Source organism: Dasypus novemcinctus, chromosome 7 (assembly GCF_030445035.2).
Source record: "Dasypus novemcinctus isolate mDasNov1 chromosome 7, mDasNov1.1.hap2, whole genome shotgun sequence".
Taxonomy (NCBI): Eukaryota; Metazoa; Chordata; class Mammalia; order Cingulata; family Dasypodidae; genus Dasypus; species Dasypus novemcinctus.
In genome coordinates this window covers 91768117-91790124 of record NC_080679.1, presented here as the reverse complement: position 1 = coordinate 91790124, position 22008 = coordinate 91768117, and the positions used below count along the sequence as shown (strand labels likewise).

The window sequence follows — 22008 nt, the reverse complement described above, 5'->3', positions numbered from 1 at the left end:
GGTACAGACCAAATTACAAACATAATTCAATATCTTTTGGAATTTTGGAATTCATAACCATATCAAACTGCTACAGAGGGTTTGGCACAATGGAGGAGTTTCAGCCTTGAATGTGCAAGGTCTCTGGTTCGGTTCCCAGCTCCTCTTAGAGTAGTGAGACACTGACATATTAAACATCTAGCTGATACTTTGGGACAGGGAAAACAGGCATTGTCCTTGTATTAGCTTCCCTTGGGTCTCCTATATTTTTCCTAAAAAAAAAAAAATTTACTTTTGTTACGTAATTTAACTTAGTTTACTTACTAAAACCAACTTTAAAATCTGCAGTGAGAAAAATGCAGGGTAATCCATTGATAAACACCAGCAGCCTGACAAACTCCACAGGGGCTTAAGAGAGAAGTCTGGTTTTTCTTAATGTTTGGTTGATTCCTTGCTTGAGGTCTTGTCTGGTTTTTTGGTTGTTGTTCTCTTGTTCTCTTCCTCTTTATTCTCCCACCCTTTTTTTTTTCTTTTTTTCTTTTTCTTTCAGTTAGGTGCTGCCAGCTTGTTTCCTGTTTGCTGTGCTTTCTCTTCTCTGATCTACTCTTTTCTGTGTGTACTGATTTTTGTTACCAACTCTATCTCTGTTCCTTCCTACATCCTCCTACCTTACACCTCCTGTTGTTACTCTTACATTCCACTTCATTGTTTGGCCCCCAATTCTTCTGGCTTTTTATTTCTAACACTTCTATTCTGTTTTCTATCTTTTATTAACTCTTTTTGTTATTGTCCTTTCTTTTCTCTTTTCTTCGCTCTTCATCACACTGTCTTTTAATTCATAACATATTATTCTCCATATGCAGTTTCTCATTTCATTGTAGGTACTTCACTTTTTTATTCCTATAACTCTACACTCCTTACGTGTGTTTAATATTCACTCTCCTAGGTTTTGTACAGTTCTTCTGCTAACATTTACTATCAATACTACTATTATACTTTTTCTTTTCTTACCTCTTTTCCTTTCCCTGGTCCTAATCTTTTTCCTTCAAGGGAGCTTAGACAACAACAAGGAAATAGAATAAGAAGAACAAAGTGTCAAAGAGAAAGCTTAACACACACACAAAAAGAGCATCTAAATAAAACCTGAGACTATAGGGAGAAGCTAATCAACTGAACAAATCCATCAAGACAAAATGATGACCAGACAGCAACAAAAAATGACAAACCATACCAATAATTGGGAAGACATGGTCCAGTCCAATGAAAAACAAAAAAAAAAAACAAAAACAAAAAAAAACAGGAAGAGGAGCAGAGCAATGAACAACTAATCAAAGCTCTCCAAACAAATATCATGGACCAATTTAATGAAGTGAAGGAAGAGATTAACGATATTAAGAAAACACTTGGAGAGCATACTGAAGAGATTATAAACATACACAAAAAGATAATGGATATGATAGTGATAATGGCACAATCAAAGAAATAAAAAATACACTGTCAGCAAATAACAGCAGATTTGAACAGGCAGAGGAAAGAATTAGTGATGTGTAAGACAGCACATCTGAAATCAAACAGATAGTAGAATTAATAGATAAAAAGACAGAAAAAATCCGGGAGGGACTCAGGGATTTGATGACAACACAAAACATACAAACACAGCTTTATAGGCATCCCAGAAGGAGAAGAAAAGGGAAAGGGGAGAGAAGGGGTGTTGGAGGAAATAATGACTGAAAATTCCCAAACCCATTGAGGGAAATGGATGTACATGTCCAAGAAGCACACCATACCCCAAACAGTATAAATCCCAACAGGCTTACTTCAAGACTTATACTTCTCAAATTATCCAATGCTCAAGACAAAGAGAAAAGACTGAAGGCAGCAAGAGAAAAGAAAACCATTACCTACAAGGGAAGCTCAATAAGATTAAGTGCTGATTTCTCATCTAAAACCATGGAGGCAAGAAGGCAGTGGTATGACATTGTCAAAATACTAAAAGAAAAAAATGTCCAGCAAAGCTGGACTCTAGACTATTTTATCCAGCAAGGCTGGCATCAAAAATGATGGAGAGTTCAAAATATTCACAGATAAACAGAAACTAAGAGATTATGCCAATAAGAAACCTGCCCTTCAAGAAATACTAAAGGGGGAAGTGGACTTGGCCCAGTAGTTAGGGCGTCCTTCTACCACATGGGAGGTCCACGGTTCAAACCCCAGGCCTCCTTGACCCTTGTGGAGCTGGCCCATGCACAGTGCTGATGTGCACAAGGAGTGCCCTGCCACGCAGGGGTGTCCCTGCGTAGGGGACCCCACGCGCAAGGAACGCACTCCATAAGGAGAGCCACCCAGCACAAAAGAAAGTGCAGCCTGCTCAGGAATGGCACCGCACACATGGAAAGCTGACACAACAAGATGACACAACTAAAAAAGACACAGATTCCCATGCCACTGACAACAACAGAAGTGGACAAAGAAGAACACACACCAAATAGACACAGAGAATGATAGCTGGGGTGGGGGGGGAGGGGAGAGAAATAAAAATAAATAAATAAATAAATAAATTTTTTAAAAAAAGAAATACTAAAGGCAGTTCTGCAAGATGAAAGGAAAAAAAAACAGGAGAGACAGAGTTGGAGGAGAGTGTAAGAACAACTAAAAAGAAAAAAGAGAAATAAAAACAACATATGACATACACAAATTCAAAGAAAATATGACTAATATAAGTATTTCCTTGAAAGTAATAACACTGAATGTTAATGGATTAAACTAACCTGTCAAGAGACATAGATTGGCAGAATGGATAAGGAAATATGACCCATCTAGATGCTGTCTACAAGAAATCTCCCTTAGACACACGGATTCAAGGAGGTTGAAAGTAAACAGCTGGAAAACAATCATAAAAGTAAACAATTACCAAAAAGGACAGGAGTAGGTATATTAATATCGGACAAAATAGACTTTAAATGCAAAACTACGGTGAGAGACAAACATGGACACTACGTATTAGTAAAAGGGATAATCTTTAAAGAAGAAAGAACAATCATAAACATTCATGCACCTAGCCACGGTGCCTCAAAATACATTAGGTAAATGCTGTAAAAACTAAATGGAGGAATAGATGCCTCTACAATTATAGTAGGGAACTTAAATACACCATTATTACCATTAGACAGAATTTCTCAACAGAGAATCAATAAAGAAACAAAGATTTTGAATAATATTAGATGATCTGGACCTAATAGACATGTGCAGAACACTACACCAAAATATAGCAGGATATATATTCTTTTCATATACACGGATCATTCTCCAAGAGAGACCATATGCTAGGTCACAGAGGAAGTTTCAATGAATTAAAAAAGACTGAAATCATACAAAGTAATTTCTCTGACCACAGTGGAATGAAACTGGAAATCTACAAGGCCAGAGAACCAGATTAGTGCAGCCAAATTAGGCATAAAGATATGGACGTTAAGCAACACACTATTAGACAAACAGTGGGTCAAAAGGAAATCTCAAAAGGAATCAACGTCAAATTTTTGAGAGAATGGGTGCCTCTCAATGGGGAGCACAGACTAGTGTGTCAAGCCCTCAGCATTGTTGCAATTATCTACGAACATTGCCCTTCAAGCAGTGAAGCTTGGTTGTCACTGTGGGCCCCGGGGGGTGGGGGAGTGGGTAAGAGGAATAGAATAGATGGAAAAGGGGGTAACTGGGGGGCAACGGAAGTGTTCTGCAAGATCGTACAAAGTTAGATACAGGTCATGTTAAATTTCACCAAAAATTTGTAAAAGTGTATAGTGTAAAATGTAAACCATAATGGTACCATGGTTAGTAGCCATGTTTCAATATCTGTGCATCAGTTGCAGCACATATAACATTCACATGTAAAAAGATCATTGCTGGGGAAGGGGGAAAAGGGTTTGATGTCGAGTATATGGGAGGGCCTTATATTCTATATGTGACTTTACTGTGACCTAAAGCTTTTTGAAGACATAATATTTAAAAAAAAGGATGTAGACCCAGAGGAAAAAATGGAAAAGATTGCCTTGCCTGTACATACAGGGCAACATCTATTACAGCAATGAAAGGCAAAACATCAAAAAAAATTTTTATGATATTTTTCATTTTTTAAAACCCCAATTTATTTTTTACTTTATTTTAGTTTTTCTAAATTATTATGTATTCTATTTCTAATCTTTAAACCTATCATTACTATTTCATTTTCCCATTAATTGAATTTGACAATATATTAGACTTCATTTTTGAAGAAGTTTTGGATTATAGAGGGGTTCGACTATGGCAGGGGAGGAGCACTGATGTAGGGTTTCGTTGATGGGGGATGCATGGGTGGGAGGGAGTTCTCCAGGGCATACATATAAGGTGTATAGATATGTTCAAATGTTCATTGGGTATTGACATAGTGGGCAGAGTTTCACATGACAACTGAGGGAGTGCTGACTTCCCATTCAGGGCAACTCTGTCACACTACCTAATGGAGCAGCAACAATGCCCCAAGTGCAAGGGCAAAGACCAGTGAAGAAGGATGGTCCAATGAGGACTATTCTTCCGAACCTCTGTGCTTGAAATTTCAACTAGGCCTAGGGCTGCAGGGTGCCTAAGAGTTACCTCCTGAGAGCCTCCATATCTCTCAAATGTGGCCACTCTCTAAGCCAAACTCAACATGTAAATGCATTACCTTCCCCCCAGTGTGGGACATGACTCCTGGGGATGGACCTCCCTGGCACTGAGGGATTATTACCAAGCACCAACTGGTGATGCAACTGAAAAAGACTTTGAATAAAGAGGGGAAATGGTAAAAAACAAATAAGTTTATATGGCTAAGAGACTTCAAAATGAGTCAGGAGGTCATCAGAGGGGTTGCACTTACACACATCTCAGCAGGATCTCAGAGACAGCCAATTAGATACAACCCAAGGTAACAGTGCTCCTGAGGGCTACAGAGCCACAATGGTCCTACAGTCATGACAGATGGCTCTGAGGTTCAGTGCCTTGCCATTGGGCCCTACTTTAGAACTTGTGCTCCTGAGTGTGATGGAGTGGGACTCAAATGTGACCTCTCTACACATGTCTCTTCTATCACTTTTACTGAACCTGTGGTTGGCACTGGGATTAGGTGTATGCTCAGAAGACTTGACTATCTGGACTGTCCATGTGCCAGCTGGGCCCTGAGTCTCAGGAGGGTTGCAATACCTGCTCTCTGGTTCATGGGACTTATCCAGGTCAGCTAACAGGGAGGTAAGAATGGTCAACCACCACACCAGGGAACTGAGAGAGTCTACAACTGCAAGCAGGAGAATCCCATCCATCAGCCATGTGGGATCTAAGCCCCTCTCGATTTAGAGGTGGAATGAACATTGCCATCCCAGGGTCATCAGGAAGGAGGAATAAAATATGGATTAGAGTGGACTTATTGGTATTCTACTATAGAATTATTGTGACTCTAGCAATGGAAGAAACTGTATCACTGATGTGACAACAGTGGCCATGGGAATTGCGAAGGGCAGGGAAAGGGAAGAAGAGATGTGATATGGGGACATTTTGGGGTCTTGGGAGTCATCATGAATGATATTGCAGGGACAGATGCAGGACATTATATATCCTGCCATATAATGGACTGCAGGAGAGTGTAAACTACAATGTAAACTACAATCCATGTGGTATAGCAGTGCACAAAAATGTATTCATCAAATGCAATGAATGTGCCACACTTTTGAAAGAGGTTGTTGGTGTGGGAGGAGTGGGGGAGGTGTGGGAAGTGAGGTATATTTTTTAATGTAACATTTTGTGTGATCTATGTATCTTTTTTTAAAAAGATAAGAAAAAAATTAAAAAGAGCATTAAAAAAAACACTAAAGAGAGTTCTGCAGATCAAAAGTAAAAAAGAGGAGAGAGAGATGAAGGAGAGTGTAAGAACAACTAAATAGATAAGAAGAGAAATAAAAACAATGTATAGCATACAAACACTAAAAAATAATAATGCTAATGTAAATAATTCATTAAGAATACTGAATGTTGATGGAGTAAATTCATCAGTCAAGAGACACAGATTGACAGAATGGATAAGGAAATATGATCTATCCATATGCTGTCTACAAGAAACCCACCTCAGAGCCAGGGACATAAGGAGGTTGAAAGTAAATGGTTGGAAAACAATTTTACAAGCAAACAATAACCAAAAGTTGTGGGAGTAATTATACAGATATCAAACAAAACAGACTTTAAATGCAAAACTATTGTAAGAGACAAAGAGGGACACTATATAGTAATAAAAGGGTAATTTATCAAGAAGAAAGAACAATTGTAAAGATTTATGCACCTAACGAGGGCACCTCAAAATACATGAGGCAAACACTGGAAAAACTAAGTGGAGAAAGAGATGCCTCCACAATTATAGTGGGGAACTTTAATACACCTTTAGACAGAATATCTCAACAGAGAATAAAGAACTAAAGACTTGGAATAATACATTAGAGGAGCTGGACCTAGTAGGCACATACAGAACATTACACCCAAATACAATGGGATATACATTCTTCTCGAGTGCACATCATTCTCCAGGATAGACCACATACTAGGCCACAGATCAACTCTCATGAATATAGAAAGATTGAAATTATACGAAATAATTTCTCTGACCTCAATAGAATGAAGTTGGAAATCAGTAAGAGACAGAGAACCAGATTAGGCACAAGGATATGGAAGCTGAACAACCACACTGTTGGACAAACAGTAGATCAAGGAGGAAATCACAAAAGAAATCAGTAACTACCTTAAAATGAATGAGAATGACAACACAGCATACCAAAACCTATGGGATGCAGCAAAAGGTGTACTGAGAGGAAAATTCATACCCATAAATGTCTATATTAAAAAAGAAGAAAGCACTAAAATGAATGACCTAACTGCACACCTGGAGGAATTAGAAAAAGAACAACAAACTAACCCCAAAGAAAGAAGGAAATAACAAAGATTAGAGCAGAACTAAATGAAATTGAAAATAAGAAAGGACTAAAAAAAATAAAACCAAAAGCTGGTTCTTTGAGAAGATCAATAGAATTGACAAAACCTTAGCTAGACCAACAAAGAAAAAAGAGAGAAGATGCAAATACATAAAATAAGAAATGAGGAAGGAGATATCACCACTGACCCCACAGAAATAAAGAGTATCATAAGAGGATAACTTGAAAAATTATATGCCAACAAGATGGATAATTTAGAGGAAATGAACACATTCCTAGAAACACACAGGCAGCCTACATTGATGAAAGGAGAAATTGATGAACTCAACAGACCAATCACAAGTAATAAGATAGAATTAGTCATCAAAAACCTCCCAACTAAGAATAGCCCAGGACCAGAAGAGCCCAGACTTCACAAGTGAATTCTACCAAACACTCCAGAAAGAACTAACACCAATTCTGCTTAAACTCTTCCAAAAAAATAGAAGTGGAGGGATGTATTAGTCAGTGTTCTCTAGGGAAACAGAATCAACAGGAGCTATCTGTCAATAGTATGTGATTTCATAAGAGTCTTTCATGTGACCGTGGTGATGCACAATCCAGGTTCCACAGGCAGGCTGCAAATCAAGGCTCTGATGAAAGTCGAATGAAGGTCTTTGATGAGTTGCTGGGAGATGTTGGCTGACCAAAGACAAGCTGGGAAATTCTATCTGAATGCTGAAATCACTTCCCTTTTAAGGCATTCAACTGGATAAAGTATCACTCATTGCTGATGGCAATCTCCCTGAATGATGTAAATATAACCAGCTATCTATGCTGTAAAGTCACTGGTGACTGAAGTCCATAAATGTCCTTGTATTACAATTAGCCCAGTGCTTGCTTGACCAAAGAACTGGGCACAATTACCTGGCTGAGTTGACACATTAGCCTAACCATCACAAGGGAACATTGCTGAACTCATTCTATGATGCCAACACCACCCTAATACCAAAGTCAAACAAAGATGCCACAAGAAAATAAAACTACAGACAAATCTCTCTAATAAACTTAGATGCTAAAATCCTTAACAAAATGCTTGCTAATCATATTCAACAACACATCAAATGAATTATACACCATGACCAATTGAGTTTCATCTCTGGTATACAAGGATAATTTAACATAAGAAAATCAGTCAATATACTACACCACATAAAGAGACCAAAAGAAAAAAATCAAATAATCATCTCTACAGATTTAGAAAAAGCATTCAACAAAATACAACACCATACAACACCCTTTCCTGTTAAAAACACTATAAAAGATAGGAATAGAAGGGAACTTCTTCAACATGATAGAGGGCATATATGAAAACCCACAGCTAATATCATATTCAATGGAGAAATCCTAAAGCTTTCCTTCTAATATCAGGAACAAGACAAGGATGCCCTCTTTCACTGCTCCTATTTAACATAGTGTTAGAAGTATTTGCTCAAGCATTTAGAGAAGAAAAATATCTAAAAGACATCCAAATAGGAAAGGAAGAAGTAAAAATTTCACTATTTGCAGACAACATGATCCTATACTTAAAAAGCCCTGAGAAATCTGCAACAAAGCTTCTAGAGCTTATGAATGAATCAGTAAAGTCACAGGTTATAAGACCAATGTGCATAAATCAGTAGTATTTCTGTACACTAATAATGTGCAATCTGAGGAGAAATCAAGAAAAAAAATCATATTTAAAATAGCAACTAAAAGAATCAAATACCTAGGAATAAATTTAACTAAAGATGTAAATGACTTATACAAAAAAAACTACACAACACTGTTAAGGAAATCAAAGAACACTTAAATAAATGGAAGAACATTCCCTGTTCATGGGTAGAACAACTAAACATCATTAAGATGTCTATCCTATCCAAACTGATCTACAGATTTAAAGCAATCCCAATAAAAATCACCACAGCATTTTTTACTGAGCTGTAAAAACTAACCATGAAATTTATCTGGAAGGGCAAGAGGTCCTGAATGTCCAAAGAATATTGAAAAAGAAAAATGAAATCGGAGGGATCACACTACCTGACTTTAAAACATACTACAAAGCTACAGTGGTCAAAAATGCATGATATTGGCACAATAATAGATATACTGACCAATTGAACCAAATTAAGAGGTCCAATAGAGATCCTCACATATACAGTCAACTGATCTTCAACAAGGCAATGAAGTCCATTCAACTGGGAGAGAATGGCCTCTTTAACAAGTGGTGCTTGGAAAACTGGATATCCATATCCAAAAGAATGAGAGAGGAACACCATTTCATACCATATACAAAAATTAACTCAAGATGGACAAAAGAGCCAAGACCATAAAGACCTTGGAAGATCATAGGGACGCATCTACAGGATCTTATAATAGGAAATGGTTTCATGAACATCACACCCAAGCACGAGAAATGAAAGAAAAAAATAGATAAATGGACCACCTCAAAATTTAAACTTTTGCACCTTAAAGGAGTTTGTCAAGAAAGTGAAAAGGCAGCCTACTCAGTGGGAGAAAATATTTAGTAAGCATATATCTGATAGGGGTCTGGTATCCTGCATACATAAAGAAATACTACACTTCAAAAATGAAAAGGCAAACAACCCATTTTAAAAATGGGCAAGTGATTTCAGCAGTCTCTTCTCCAAAAAAGAGATACAAAGGGCTAAAAAGCACATGAAAAGATGCACATCATCCTTAGTTATTAGGGAAATGCAAATCAAAACTACAATGAGATATCAACTTACACCCATTAGACTGGCAGCTATTAAAAAAACAGAACACAACAAGTATTGGAGAAGATGTAGAGGAATGGGAACCCTCATCCACTGCTAGTAGAAATGTAGAATGGTGCAGTTATTGTGAAGGACAGTTTGGCAGTTTCTCAGAAAACTAACTATAGAACTGCCATATAATCCAGCAATTCCACTGCTGGGTATATTCACAGAAAAATTGAAAGTAAGGATACAGATAGGCACACCAATGTTCATAGCGGTATTATTCACTATTGCCAAAAGTTGGAATCAACCCAAATGCCCTTCAACAGATGAATGGATAAACAAACTGTGGTATATGCATACAATGGAATATTACTGTAAGAAGGAATACAGTATTAATACACAGGATAACATGGATGAATCTTGAGAACATCATATGTGAAGCAAGCCAGGCACTGAAGGACAAATATTACATGACACATGACTTCACTGATATGAATTAAGCAATTTGAGCAGACTCACAGAGCTAGAGTCTGGACAATAGGTTTACAGGAAATAGAAAGGGATCAGAAGGTTGTGAGCCAATGCCCATACAGGCAAAATCTATAAGGTGGAAGTGAGTAGTCGTACAATGGAGGGTCATGACAGTGGTGTAATGATACTGTTGAGTTGGGTGGTGCTGGTTTGTCAAGGGGGTGTTGTGGTGAGGGTGGGTTGCACTGTCCATGGAAGTGGGGGAGAGCTGGGAGAGGGAGCAGGTGAACACGGGGGATTGGTGGGTACATGGTTGAAACTACAATGTTGGAAATGCTCTTTTGGCAATATGGCACATGAGGGTTGCTGGTTTGGGGTTTTGGATGTGGGGGGCATTCAGGACAGAGCACACCTGGGGCAGTCTTCTAGGGAGTGTGTGAGTGTTCATCTTGCCCAGTACATTGTGTCAGTGGGTGAATACCCACATAATGAACGGCAAGATGGTGGACTCCCATCCTGGGTAGGCTAGCTATATTCTCAAATAGAGGGGCGAGAGTCTCTCGAGAGCATGGGCGGTACCCTTAGGGGAGGACAGACCAATGTGTCAAGCCCTCAATATTATTACAAGTAACAAGATTCATCTTGTTCTTCAAGGAATAAAGCCTGGTGTTTGCCATAGGTCCCAAGGGGAAGAAGAGGGAGGAATAGAATAGATGGAACAGTGGACATTTTAGGGGCGATGGAAGTGTTCTACATGATCTTGCTATAATGGATACAGGCCATGTTAAATTACATGCACAAGAGTGCATTGTCCAAAATGTAAACCATAATGTAAACCATTGACCATGGTAGGTAGCTGTGTTTCAATATTTGTACATCAGTTGTAACAAATGTACCATCCACATATAAAATATTAATAATAGGGGAATGGGGGAAAGTAAGAAGATGTTGGATACATGGGAGTCCCCTGTTTTCAGTATGTGACTTTTCTGTAACATAAAACTTCTTTCAAGACAAAATGAAAAAATAAGACACTGTGAGAATAAACAGAAGAAAATGTCACTGTACATATAGGACAACAGATTTTACTGTGATGAAAGACAGAATGTCAAAGAAATTTAATATTTTTTCATTAGTTTCTATTATCCCAAATTTTTTATTTTTTAAATTTTTTTGTATTTTATTACTTATTTTTAAAACTATCATTATTTCATTTTCTTATTGTATTTAGCTATTTTATTGGCTTCATTTTTTAAGAAGTTTTGGATCACAGAAGGGTTACAACTGTGGCAGGGGAGGATCACTGGTGAGAAGTATCAGTGATGGGGGAATACATGGGAGGAACCTCACCTGGGCATACATATAAGACATACAAATGTGTTCAAATGTTCTGGGGTATTGTCACAGTGTGTGGAGATTCACACAATAATTGAAGGAATATCAAATTCTCATTCTGGGGAGCTCTGCCACATTCTCTAATGGAACACCAAAAATCCCCCGAGTACAGGGGCAATGACTAGTGAAAGAGGATGGTCCATTGATGGGCCCTTTATATCAATGACTGTGCTTATGAACCCTTACTCTTGAAACGGAAACTTAGCCTAGTATTATAGGGTGCAGAAGAGTTGCCTCCTGGGAGCCTCCTTGTTCTTTAAATGTGGCTTCTCACTAAATTGAACTCAGCATATAAATACATTGCCTTGCCCCCAGAATAGGATTTAACTCCCAGGGATGTGCCTCCCTGGAACCAAGGGATTACTACCAAGTACCAACTAGCAAAGTAACTGGAAAAAGACCTTGACCAAAACGGAGAAAATGTAAAGACAAATGAGTTTATATGGCTAAGAGACTTCAAGGTGAGTCAGGAGGTCATTCCAGAGGTTATGCTTATACATGTCACAGCAGGATCTCACTGACTGCCAAAGTAGATACTATACCAAATAGTGGGGCTCATGAGGGCTCTGGAGACATCCAGATACTATAGTCAGAGCAGACAGCTCAGGAGTCTGGTGCCTTGCCAGAGGACCCTATTTTAGAATTTATGCTCCCCAGTGTGACAGAGTTAGACTCAACTGTGGTTTCCCTACACATGCATCTTCTGACCCTTCTATTTGAACATATAATTAGTATTAGAGTTGGTAGGTGTATATCCAAGAGACTTAACTCTTTGGGCTGTCCATGTGCCAGCTGGTCCCTGAATCTCAACAGAGTTGCAACACCTAGTTCATTGGTCTCACTCAGGACAACTAATATGGAGGTGATGGTGGATAACTACCATCCTAAGGAACCGAGAAAGTCTACCACTGCAAGCAAGAGAATCCCATCCATTGGCCCTAATCAGATTTTGGGAAAATACATAAGAGAATGTCATCATAACCTTAGAGTAACCAGACACAAAAACCACTAACAATAAAAAAAACGAAACATAAATTAGACTTTATCAAATTTTAAAACTTCTGTTTATAAAATAACATATTAAGGAGATAAAAATGCAAGACACAGATTCACTGAATATATGCAATATATCACATATATAAGTGATTTATAAGATTATGTAATTACAATGCAATAATTAAAATATTAAAATAAAAAATGACAAAATGACTAAAAAACCAATAAAAAAGACTAACTCCTACCCACTTCACCCACCAAAAAACGAACAAACAAAAAATACTTCACAGAGGATAGAGGACATCTTAATGGGCCAATAAAGATAAGAAAAGTGTTCACCACATTATTCCTCATTAAAGAAATACAAATTAAAACCACAATGGAATAACAGTATACACCCATAGACTAACATTAAAAAGACTGACAATACCAAATGTTAACAAGGATGTCAAGTAACAGAAACTCCATACATTGCTCATGGGCATATCAAATGTTACCATTTTGGAGAATTATTTTTCAATTTCTACTCAGACTAAACATAAATACATCATGACTCAGCAATTCAACTCCTACATACACACCCAAGACTATGTGTGTCAAAAAAGACAAGAATAAAAATGTTTACTGAAACTATATTCATATTAGCTCCAACCTAGAAGTGACCCAAATACCCATAAAAGGAGAATGGATAAGATGTGCTATATTCATACAATGGAAGTAGTAATGGTATGCATCATTGAATGAGAGAATACAGACACAAAAAATTACTTAAGGTTCCATGTCTATGAAATTCAAGAAAAGACAAGCTTCCCAGGGAATAATCAAACAGATCTGTCACCCTGACCCAGTCTGGTAGTTCTTTCACTGCTGTGAAAACAAGCAGGTAGGAGATGGGGGCTCAGAGAGGAGGGGGGGAAGACTTCCTATCTGGTACAGGTTTCTACAGTAATGTCTATGGAGATTGCTAGGCTTATTTTTCTCTTTCTTTCACTTTTCATTCATTCAGAAATATGTATTGAACACCTAACAAAAAAAACAACAACAAAAAAAAGGAAACAAAGCTACTCAGTGTTGACAGCAGTCAGAGGAATGGACCCCTAGTGAGGGCAATGGGTGATACAGACTGAAAATGGGCAGAAAGTATCTTATGGGGCACTGATATGGGTGGGGGTGACATGGATGGATGTATTTGTAAAAATTTAAGCAATACACTCAAGTAGGTCACTTTCCACACTTAGTGTATATATGCTCTATCTCAATTTTAAAATGGAAAAGGAAAGAAAAAGTCAGGAATGAAGGATGGAGCAAGAGTGAGATTAGTGCATGTGTATCAAGACTATACATTTACAAAAAAGAGTGTATTCTGGTACATGTAAGAGAGAAACATGATTGCTAAAAGATCCAGTGTCTATAAGGCTCAGAGAAAGCACAATTATTCTTATAATAAAAACAGAGAAAAACAGTTTGCCTTGGGTCCTTAAAAACAGTTTATTTTATAGTATAGTAAAAGCAAGAGTGAGTTGCACAATTCTTATAGCATCTGAGGTGACTTGGAGTTATGTATCCGAGAAAAACATGTCCTTAATCTTAACCCATTCCTGTATGTGTAAACCCATTGTAAATAGGAATTCTGAATGAATTTACTTCAGTTAATGTGTGGCCCAACTGAATCAGGATGGGTCTTAATCCTATTATTAGAGGCCTATAAATACCACCAAGATCAGCCAGAAGCTGGAAGTCAGCAGACTTGAAAGAGGAAGAAGATGCCACCATGCACATCTCCTTGAAATAGAAAAGTCAAGAACTCCAAAGATTGCCAGGCTGTCAAAAGATACCAACATCAGAAGGAAGCAAACTTTTAGCCTCTGAAACAGTGAGCCAATAAATTCCTATTGTTAACCTTGGATACTAAAACAGCATCTATTCATACTAACCAATAGTAATATCCAAAGCACACTTAAGTAAAAGTAATTCTATGGGAGAATTTTCATCTTGATTTGACATAATTCTTTTAAAAAGTTATTGTTGTAACAAAGTCAACTTCCTTCTCTCTGTAAAAAGCAATGCCTTTAATGTAACATAGCTAGAGAAGAGCTGTAAGAAAGAAAGATAAAAAGAGAGGCTCATTCTATTGTTCACTTATTATCCTATTAGAAATCTTCTGCTCATCATATAATTATTCTTTATTCAGTGTTTCAAATTTACAGTGCATTGTCTATTTCCTGGAAATACACACTACAGATTATAAGTGGAATTTCACTGAGAACACACACTCACTATAACTAGCAGAGCAGGCAAATGTTCACAGAGTAGATCTTTACTCCTGGAGAGTGATAATGGAGATGGTATAGAAGAAAAAACACACATTTTCTAGGGTAACAGGCCAGGAAAATGTCATCAGATAAAGTATGTGAGATGTGATGAATTAATACTCTTTCATATATTTTGGCTCTATTTTAAAACAATCTGGTTTCTTTAAAGCTGTGCTAATCTGGATTACCATCCTCTGAGCAAACATCTCTTGGATAAGCATGCATTTATAAAGCTAAACATTTTACATTAAAATGATCATTATCCATATCTTGATAGGATTGAATTTCTTTCACCCATGAAGTTGAACGAAAAATGTATAAAGAACTTAATACACAGACATATGGCTTCTACACTGTCATTCTTACCTTATTATGAGATAAGGTTGACACACTAGATTAGGAAAAAAATGCATGTATTCACTTTTGAAATTAAAGCAGCTTAATCATTTTCTTCATTTTCTTGATGTGAAAAGTTTATTGAAAAAAGTAGATGGATCTAATTTGGGATGTTTAAGTCATTGGCAAATTGAAATGGTTTAAAAAAATAATAAGCCAAGCTCTTGAGTCACACTGGGTGATTCACCCATAGAATTCTTGAGGGGATTAATTTAAAAGACTTCCAAAGAAACAGTATCTTCACATGCCCACTCTTTAGAAGACAGAAGAGAACAACAGACAGGGCAAGTTTTTCTGGAGGAGAAAAAGTGATGAATTAGGACAGAGCAGAACCTTGTAGCCTGGCTCGCCCATCAGAGCAGGCGAATTCAAGAAGTACATGATGAGGTGAGGAGGGGGGGGTTACCTTAATTAACAGCAAAATGTTGGCTTTTTTGGAAATAAAGCCTTTCTTGCTTGTGCCACGCTCCTACTCCCTTTAACTTTTTACTGTGGATCCCTAAGTGGGAGGAATAGTGATCTGTATTATTCAGATTTCAGAGAACCAAGTGTTCCACATGCTTCAGGGATCCAGCTTTCAAAGAACATAAAAGGCACAGAGTTCATGCTCATAGCTCTGTCTTCTACCTTTTATCCCTAACAAGTGTGGGAAGCGTAGGACCGGCTTCCTCGTAGAAGAAACTGTCACCTCTCTCCACAGACCCTCTGCCTTTTTTTCATAGAGAAGTCGCCCCTGAGATTATGACCTGGAACTCTTGCTAGAGTTCCCATGAAGACTGGACAGATGCAAGGTTTAGTGAATAAAGGTCCCTTGTTCTGCATCTCTGGTTTTATTTCCCTTGTTGCTAGGCAATGGGCATCCTTTCAATGGTATCATAGTAAGGATACAGCATTCTGGATTATCACAGCTCCCTCTTCTATATACTCAAGCTACTTCATCATTGAGCTTTTTAAAAAGGGTATATTAGAGCTCCACCTTGCAATCTGGGGTCAAAGCACCAGGTAATAAGAAAAAAATTACTTTGCCACTTTCTTCTAAATGTTTTCCTTAGTGGCCCCTTTTAGATGGGGGTAAAGCACGGTTGAACTAGGAAAATACTATAGTATTTCTGGGTTCCTATAGAAAAAGTATTACTTCTATATCACTTACAAACATATCCCAATATTACCCCAATTTTTTAAATGATGTAGAGGTAAACCTTGAGATTTTGACTATTGGCTGTGAAAATTTAAAGATAGAAAAAGTCAAAACAATAAAAAATCAAGAAGAAAGCTCACAGGAGTGTTGAGGTATGGCATATAGCATACTCTTTGTGATGACAACTTTTCCTTTGCTTTTTTATGCTTATTTCTGATTACTTATACTTAAAGATCAATTCTCTACTCTTTTATTATTATTAAACTCTTTATATACATGTAAAAATATCTGTTTAAGCCTTTTTAATGGTGCATGCCTACAGTTGTCCATTTCTAGGGAACTTTCCACTACAAATCTTAAAATGAAGTCAGCACTAATCATTTGGTAGCAGCAACAGCAGGTCAAGATTTAGGAAGAGGAACTAAATAATCTTTAACGGGTAATAATGTATCCCTGCCCCTTCCCTGAAGGACTTGCCAAAGTTTTTTTAGGAATGTACTCCAAAACCCTAAACTGTGTTGGATTAATATTCCACCCTAATTCTAAATCAGTCCAGTCTCCTCTTCTCATTTACAGTAAGAGATGCAAGGACTCCCAAGAAAAATAAAACAAGCCTGATCTGGGCTACTGCCTGGAAGCATTTCCTCCAAAAGAGAAATGGATGAAAGTTTATTCAAAAGGTAAATACTCTAAAAATTCATCCAAAAACAACAATCACATTCAAAAGACAGCAAATTTGGGGAAAACCAGTTGTTTTTCACATGACAAGAACTTCCAGTTAGTCCTGAAAGTTATTCTTATCTTTTTTACACATACTTTCATGTCAAGATACTTGTGTAAGATTGGTAAAAAAGGGTGTGTGATAATGAAAATGTTCTGTAATTGATTGTGGTGATGAATGCACAACTCTTACCATTAGACTATAAGCCTGTGATTGTATACCTTGGATGGATTGTATGATACATGAAAAGACTTTAAAAAACTGCTTTTTTAAAAAAGAGAATGTGAACTTCCCTGTTCGCACAAAAGCAGTGGAGATCTCTTGTGCAAAGAACTTGGAGTAACCTATTCAGAGATGCCTATGGAGATGATAGCAGAGCTAGAACAGGAGAAATTTGAAGAGACATGGTTTAGAAAATAGGTCCGCACTTCTGATTTTAGTAAAAAAGCCAGGGATACTTGTATCATGAGCCAATTATTTTTGCATAATACTTCTTTAACATTGGGTTGCCAGATAAAATACAGAATGCCCAGTAAAATTTCAGCTAAACAGCAAGTCATTTTTAACTTAAGTATGTCCCATGTACTGTGACACACATTATCTGTTGTTTATCTGAAATACAATTTAACTGGTGTCATGTACTTTATTTGCTAAATCTGTGACCCTATTATACCTTTATACCTTTACCTTTATAAATTACCTGCAAATGCCCTTGATTCTCAATTTTTTTGTCTTCAGCCTAGACTTATCTCCTGAATTTCAGACCCAAAAAACCATCTGCTTACCTGACATCTCTCCTTCGATGTCAAATAGGCATGTTACACTCAAAACTAAGCTCCTAATCCACACTTAGTGGCAATGCTCCAAAATGTGTTCATCAATTGTTAACAAATGTACCACACTAATGAAGGATGTTGTTAATGTTGGAAAATGTGGGAGGGGTAGGGAGTGGGGCATATAGGAATCCCCCATATTTTTAAAGTAGCATTTATGTAATTTTTAAAAATTAAAAATACACATTTTTTAAAAATTTTAATTAAAAAAAAAACTAAGCTCCTGATATCTATTGCTGATCCCCTCACCTTCCTAGACCACTTCCTCTGCCCAACCCAGGCCCATTCTTACATTGCTCAGGCCAAAAATTGGTGTCATCCTTTTACTCCTCTTTTTCTCATACCCCAAGCCCTGGTCCTTTCGTGTTTTTGTTTTTATGATGTTAGCCATTCAGGAGAACTCTTATATTTCCCTAAGTTTGAGACTAGATAACAGCTTTTACTGCCAACAAAGAAATAAGCCCCAGAGGGTTTCTGCACAGAGAACTCCCTAGTGCAGAGATCTCTCTTCTTAAAAACCAAACACCCCCTGCCACACTTGTGTCAATCAATTAATAAAGGACTGCTTTAAAAAGGGCAAAGGTAGCAACATCTTTTGCATTTATAAACTCAGTGAGCCCAAGGCTTTCACTTTCACTTCCCAGACAAGAACAACTTTTAATTTAAGGGTACCCCTACTGTGGGGGTGGGAGTGGGGGTTGGAAGCGCACTATATACCCACTCACCCAGATTATGAAATGAAACAATTATCTTTTCCCTTTTTAGAGTAATATCATATATCTTTCTAGAATCACAATAATCCTTTCCCAAACAGGGGTCAAAGGCACTTCATGAAACTAGAAGAAAATGCATAATGTGAAAATCTATACAACATCCAAATCACAATTTCAAAAGAACTGTAGGACATTTTCTGCCATTATTTGGTATGCATGATGATTGCATGTCAAATCTTTCTTACCAAGCATCAATAAACCCAGAAATAATCAGATAATCAATAAACCAAATAATCAGAGCAACTCAGAACAGCCTAATTTTTTATCTAGTCTAGACCAATAAAATTTTTTTCCAAGTTTCTAACAGCAGTGACCCTATGAGTTTCTCAACATGCCAATGCATGATGAGCCTGAGATAATAGAGGAATTAGGGAAGAACAAAGCAAAAAGCGTCTATTAATCTATCAATGTTTTTAGATAATGTCCTAGCCAAGTTGGGAACTGGTCCTTTCTGTCATGCAGATTCTCCGGCCACATCATCATTCCAAGAGCAAATCTCATACAATATGCCAACATGTCAAATACATTTTCTTAAATGATACGATGAATAATGTAATTTGCAAAAGTGACCAGGTCATAAATAATCTGGGGAAGCATATGAGAAAATCATTTTTAAAGTAAAATTAACTTGAGGACCTCTACTAAATAGCCAAAGATGTATATAAAAATTAAGAATCAAAAAATGTAGATAGTAACAGCCACTGTTTCTATGGGGAACAAAGAAGGGTAAAATTTCCCTAAAGAGATTTGAAAACGATTGCATCTGACATAAAAAATGTTCATGTAAAAGCTTAACTTTAATAAATAATTCTCTAAAATATTGATACATTATTTCTATGCCAGGCATTTTTCTTAGGGTTCAACTTTGTTGTTGTTGTTGTTTTGCCTTCACATTTTGAAGAAATCAAATTTGAATGGATAATCTATCCATTCATATATACATATGTAAATGTTGTGTACGTTTTGATTTCAAAAGATAAAAATTGCCCTTCCAAGAACATATGGGACATGTTTTCTTAGAAGGCCATGCCCAGGGTCTCTGAAAATTTTCTCAACTTTCTGTCACATAACAACATATACCTTTCAAACTAGGTGAGAGAGAATTAAGAGTCTGCTTTTTAAAATGTCTGCAGTGAAGTCATTAGCTCCCAAAATAAAAAAGATTGTACAGAGAAACTGCAAAAACATTTTCACAGGTGTTGCATCAAACTGGGATATCTGGGGGACAATTTTGTTGTTGTTAAATTCTATTAAGTCATCAAGAGCACTCTGAGTGTCCCAAGTTAGTAGATTTCAACCTATTTCCTATAAAGACTTTTCTATAGTAAACTTCCTTCCCATTGATTAATTTACTAACTTTTAACACAAATATTTCATTTTATCATCTCACTGACAGTCAAGTCAGTACTCTCTGGGCTACTCTTCTTAAAAGGCTATGCCTTTTCAAAGACAAATGGAAATGTTAAATCCTTACAGTTTATAAATTAATCCTTTCCAATAATCAAAATTTTACTTGAGTATTGTAGTTAGTGATATTCTCAGGCCATCTGAAATCACTAAAATCTGTAAATGACAGCAATTATGCTATTCAAAACATTCTCCTGCACATGTCACTAAGAGAAAAACTACCCACTTTCAAACATAGCTACTAAGGTTAGACTGTCATCTAAGAAACAAAAATGCTTCCAACAAAGTACAACTCTAAGGAAAAGCACCAGGGTTTTATGAACAAATGTCTTAAATGTTTTGACTGAAATGACCGAAGAGGTGAGTTACCAAGATCTGTTTCTGGTCTAGGTAACACAGGCTAATATTGTAATGAGAATAGTTTTAGAGTTAAAGGATTTTTTAACCATATCGCTATGATTTTACCAAAGATGCCTTTGCCCCAGATTCTAGTAAACATTTTAAAGAAACGTTTCTAGCTTGGGCTGAGGGCTTTATTTAGCCTAGCAAGGCACAGACCTGTTACAAACGTTGGCGCGCTTGCCAGAATTTTTTTTTTCCGTGCAACTCTCAGTAAAGATCATACCTCGAAAGCAACTTGCACTACAAACCACGCAAATTTAAGATCCCACTCCCGCCTCCACAGCTTGGCACTAGCGGCTTTTGGAGTATCTTTCGCCTCCCAAAATTCATACTGAAACCATCATACTGCCACCAGCAGCCGTCCCACCACCACCAGCACCAGCACCACGCCGCCATCCCTGCGCAGCCCTCAGGCTCGGCACACTGTGTCCCCAAAGTGCACCCGCAGCCCTCCCCTCTCCTACAGTAACTCCTGGGGCCGCCTACTTCCCAGGCCTGCGTATACCCCAAAACACACTCTCCTACTCCCTGCGGAGCAAACTGCCCCTAAATTTCCGTCACCCACCTTACCCCTACCACCCATACCCCCCTATCGCTGTCGCTTGCTCCTTCCTCCTGGTGGCTTCGTCCCCAATACACCTGTCTACCTGTACGCCCGCCAGGCGTCAGATGCCCACGCTGCGCCCTATCCCGCCCTCCCTCAATGCGCCCGGCGCTTCCCCCTCCGCCCCACGGAAGACCAGGTTGCTCGGGGCACGGCCTTCCTTCACTCCCATGCCCACCGGCAGACCGCCCCAACTTCCGCCCTCGCTGGCGCTGGGGAGAAAACCCGCGCCGTACCTGCCGAGGGCGAGGCGGCCGCGGCGAGCAGCAGAACCTGGAGGAGAGCGGGGAGGAGCGCTCGGGTCATGGCCACCAGGAGGGCGCGCTGGGGCTGCGGGGCGCAGAGCCGAGCCAGGCGGCCGGGCCAGCGCCGACCGCTCGAAAGTTCCCGGGAGCGCAGCCCCACACCCCTTCCAAGGGTGCTGCTGTTGCCTCTGATCAGAGCGGGCGCCCCTTCCCTCTGCCTCCCCCATCCCACACCCCCCCGCCGCTGGCGGCGCGCGGAGCTCCTGCCGCTGGCCCCCGCAGGCGGGCTCGGTGGGTGGAGGGGACAGAGCCCGCCCCTGCCGCGCCTCCGCCCCCTGCGCCCTCTGGCAGCCGCCGGGGCCTCCAGCTGCGGGGCAAGCGGGCAAAGGTGGCCGGGGTGGCGGGGCAGCGGGATCCGCGAGAGCCGGGACCGGGAAAGCGTGGATGGAGACTGCACGGAGCCCCCAAGACTGAAAACGCTGTGAGGGGCGTTGGGACAGGAGGGACTTCACGTAAACTAAAACCCCGCAGCAAAGGCTTCCTGCTGGTCCGCTGTACAGGCTCCTAGAAAATATGCACCCGCCCAGGTCTTGTGACATTTCATTTCCTCTCCAG

At 38.7% G+C, this 22008-nt stretch overlaps 1 protein-coding gene across 3 annotated transcripts in view; it reads right to left on the bottom strand.

Moving 5' to 3' along the window:
- ACVR1C (activin A receptor type 1C) overlaps window positions 1-22008 on the bottom strand; it is a 136664-nt gene that overhangs the window by 114269 nt on the left and 387 nt on the right. Inside the window, exon 1 of one of the 3 annotated variants that reach the window (XM_058300895.1) lies at window positions 21385-21693. The exons of 1 other annotated variant lie outside the window; for it this stretch is intronic. In XM_058300895.1, the coding sequence (XP_058156878.1) occupies window positions 21385-21454 (70 nt within the window). In that variant the 5' untranslated portion in view covers window positions 21455-21693. Of the gene's footprint in view, window positions 1-21384; window positions 21694-22008 lie in introns of those variants that run through there. One more of the 3 variants, XM_071216428.1, reaches the window with a different exon arrangement.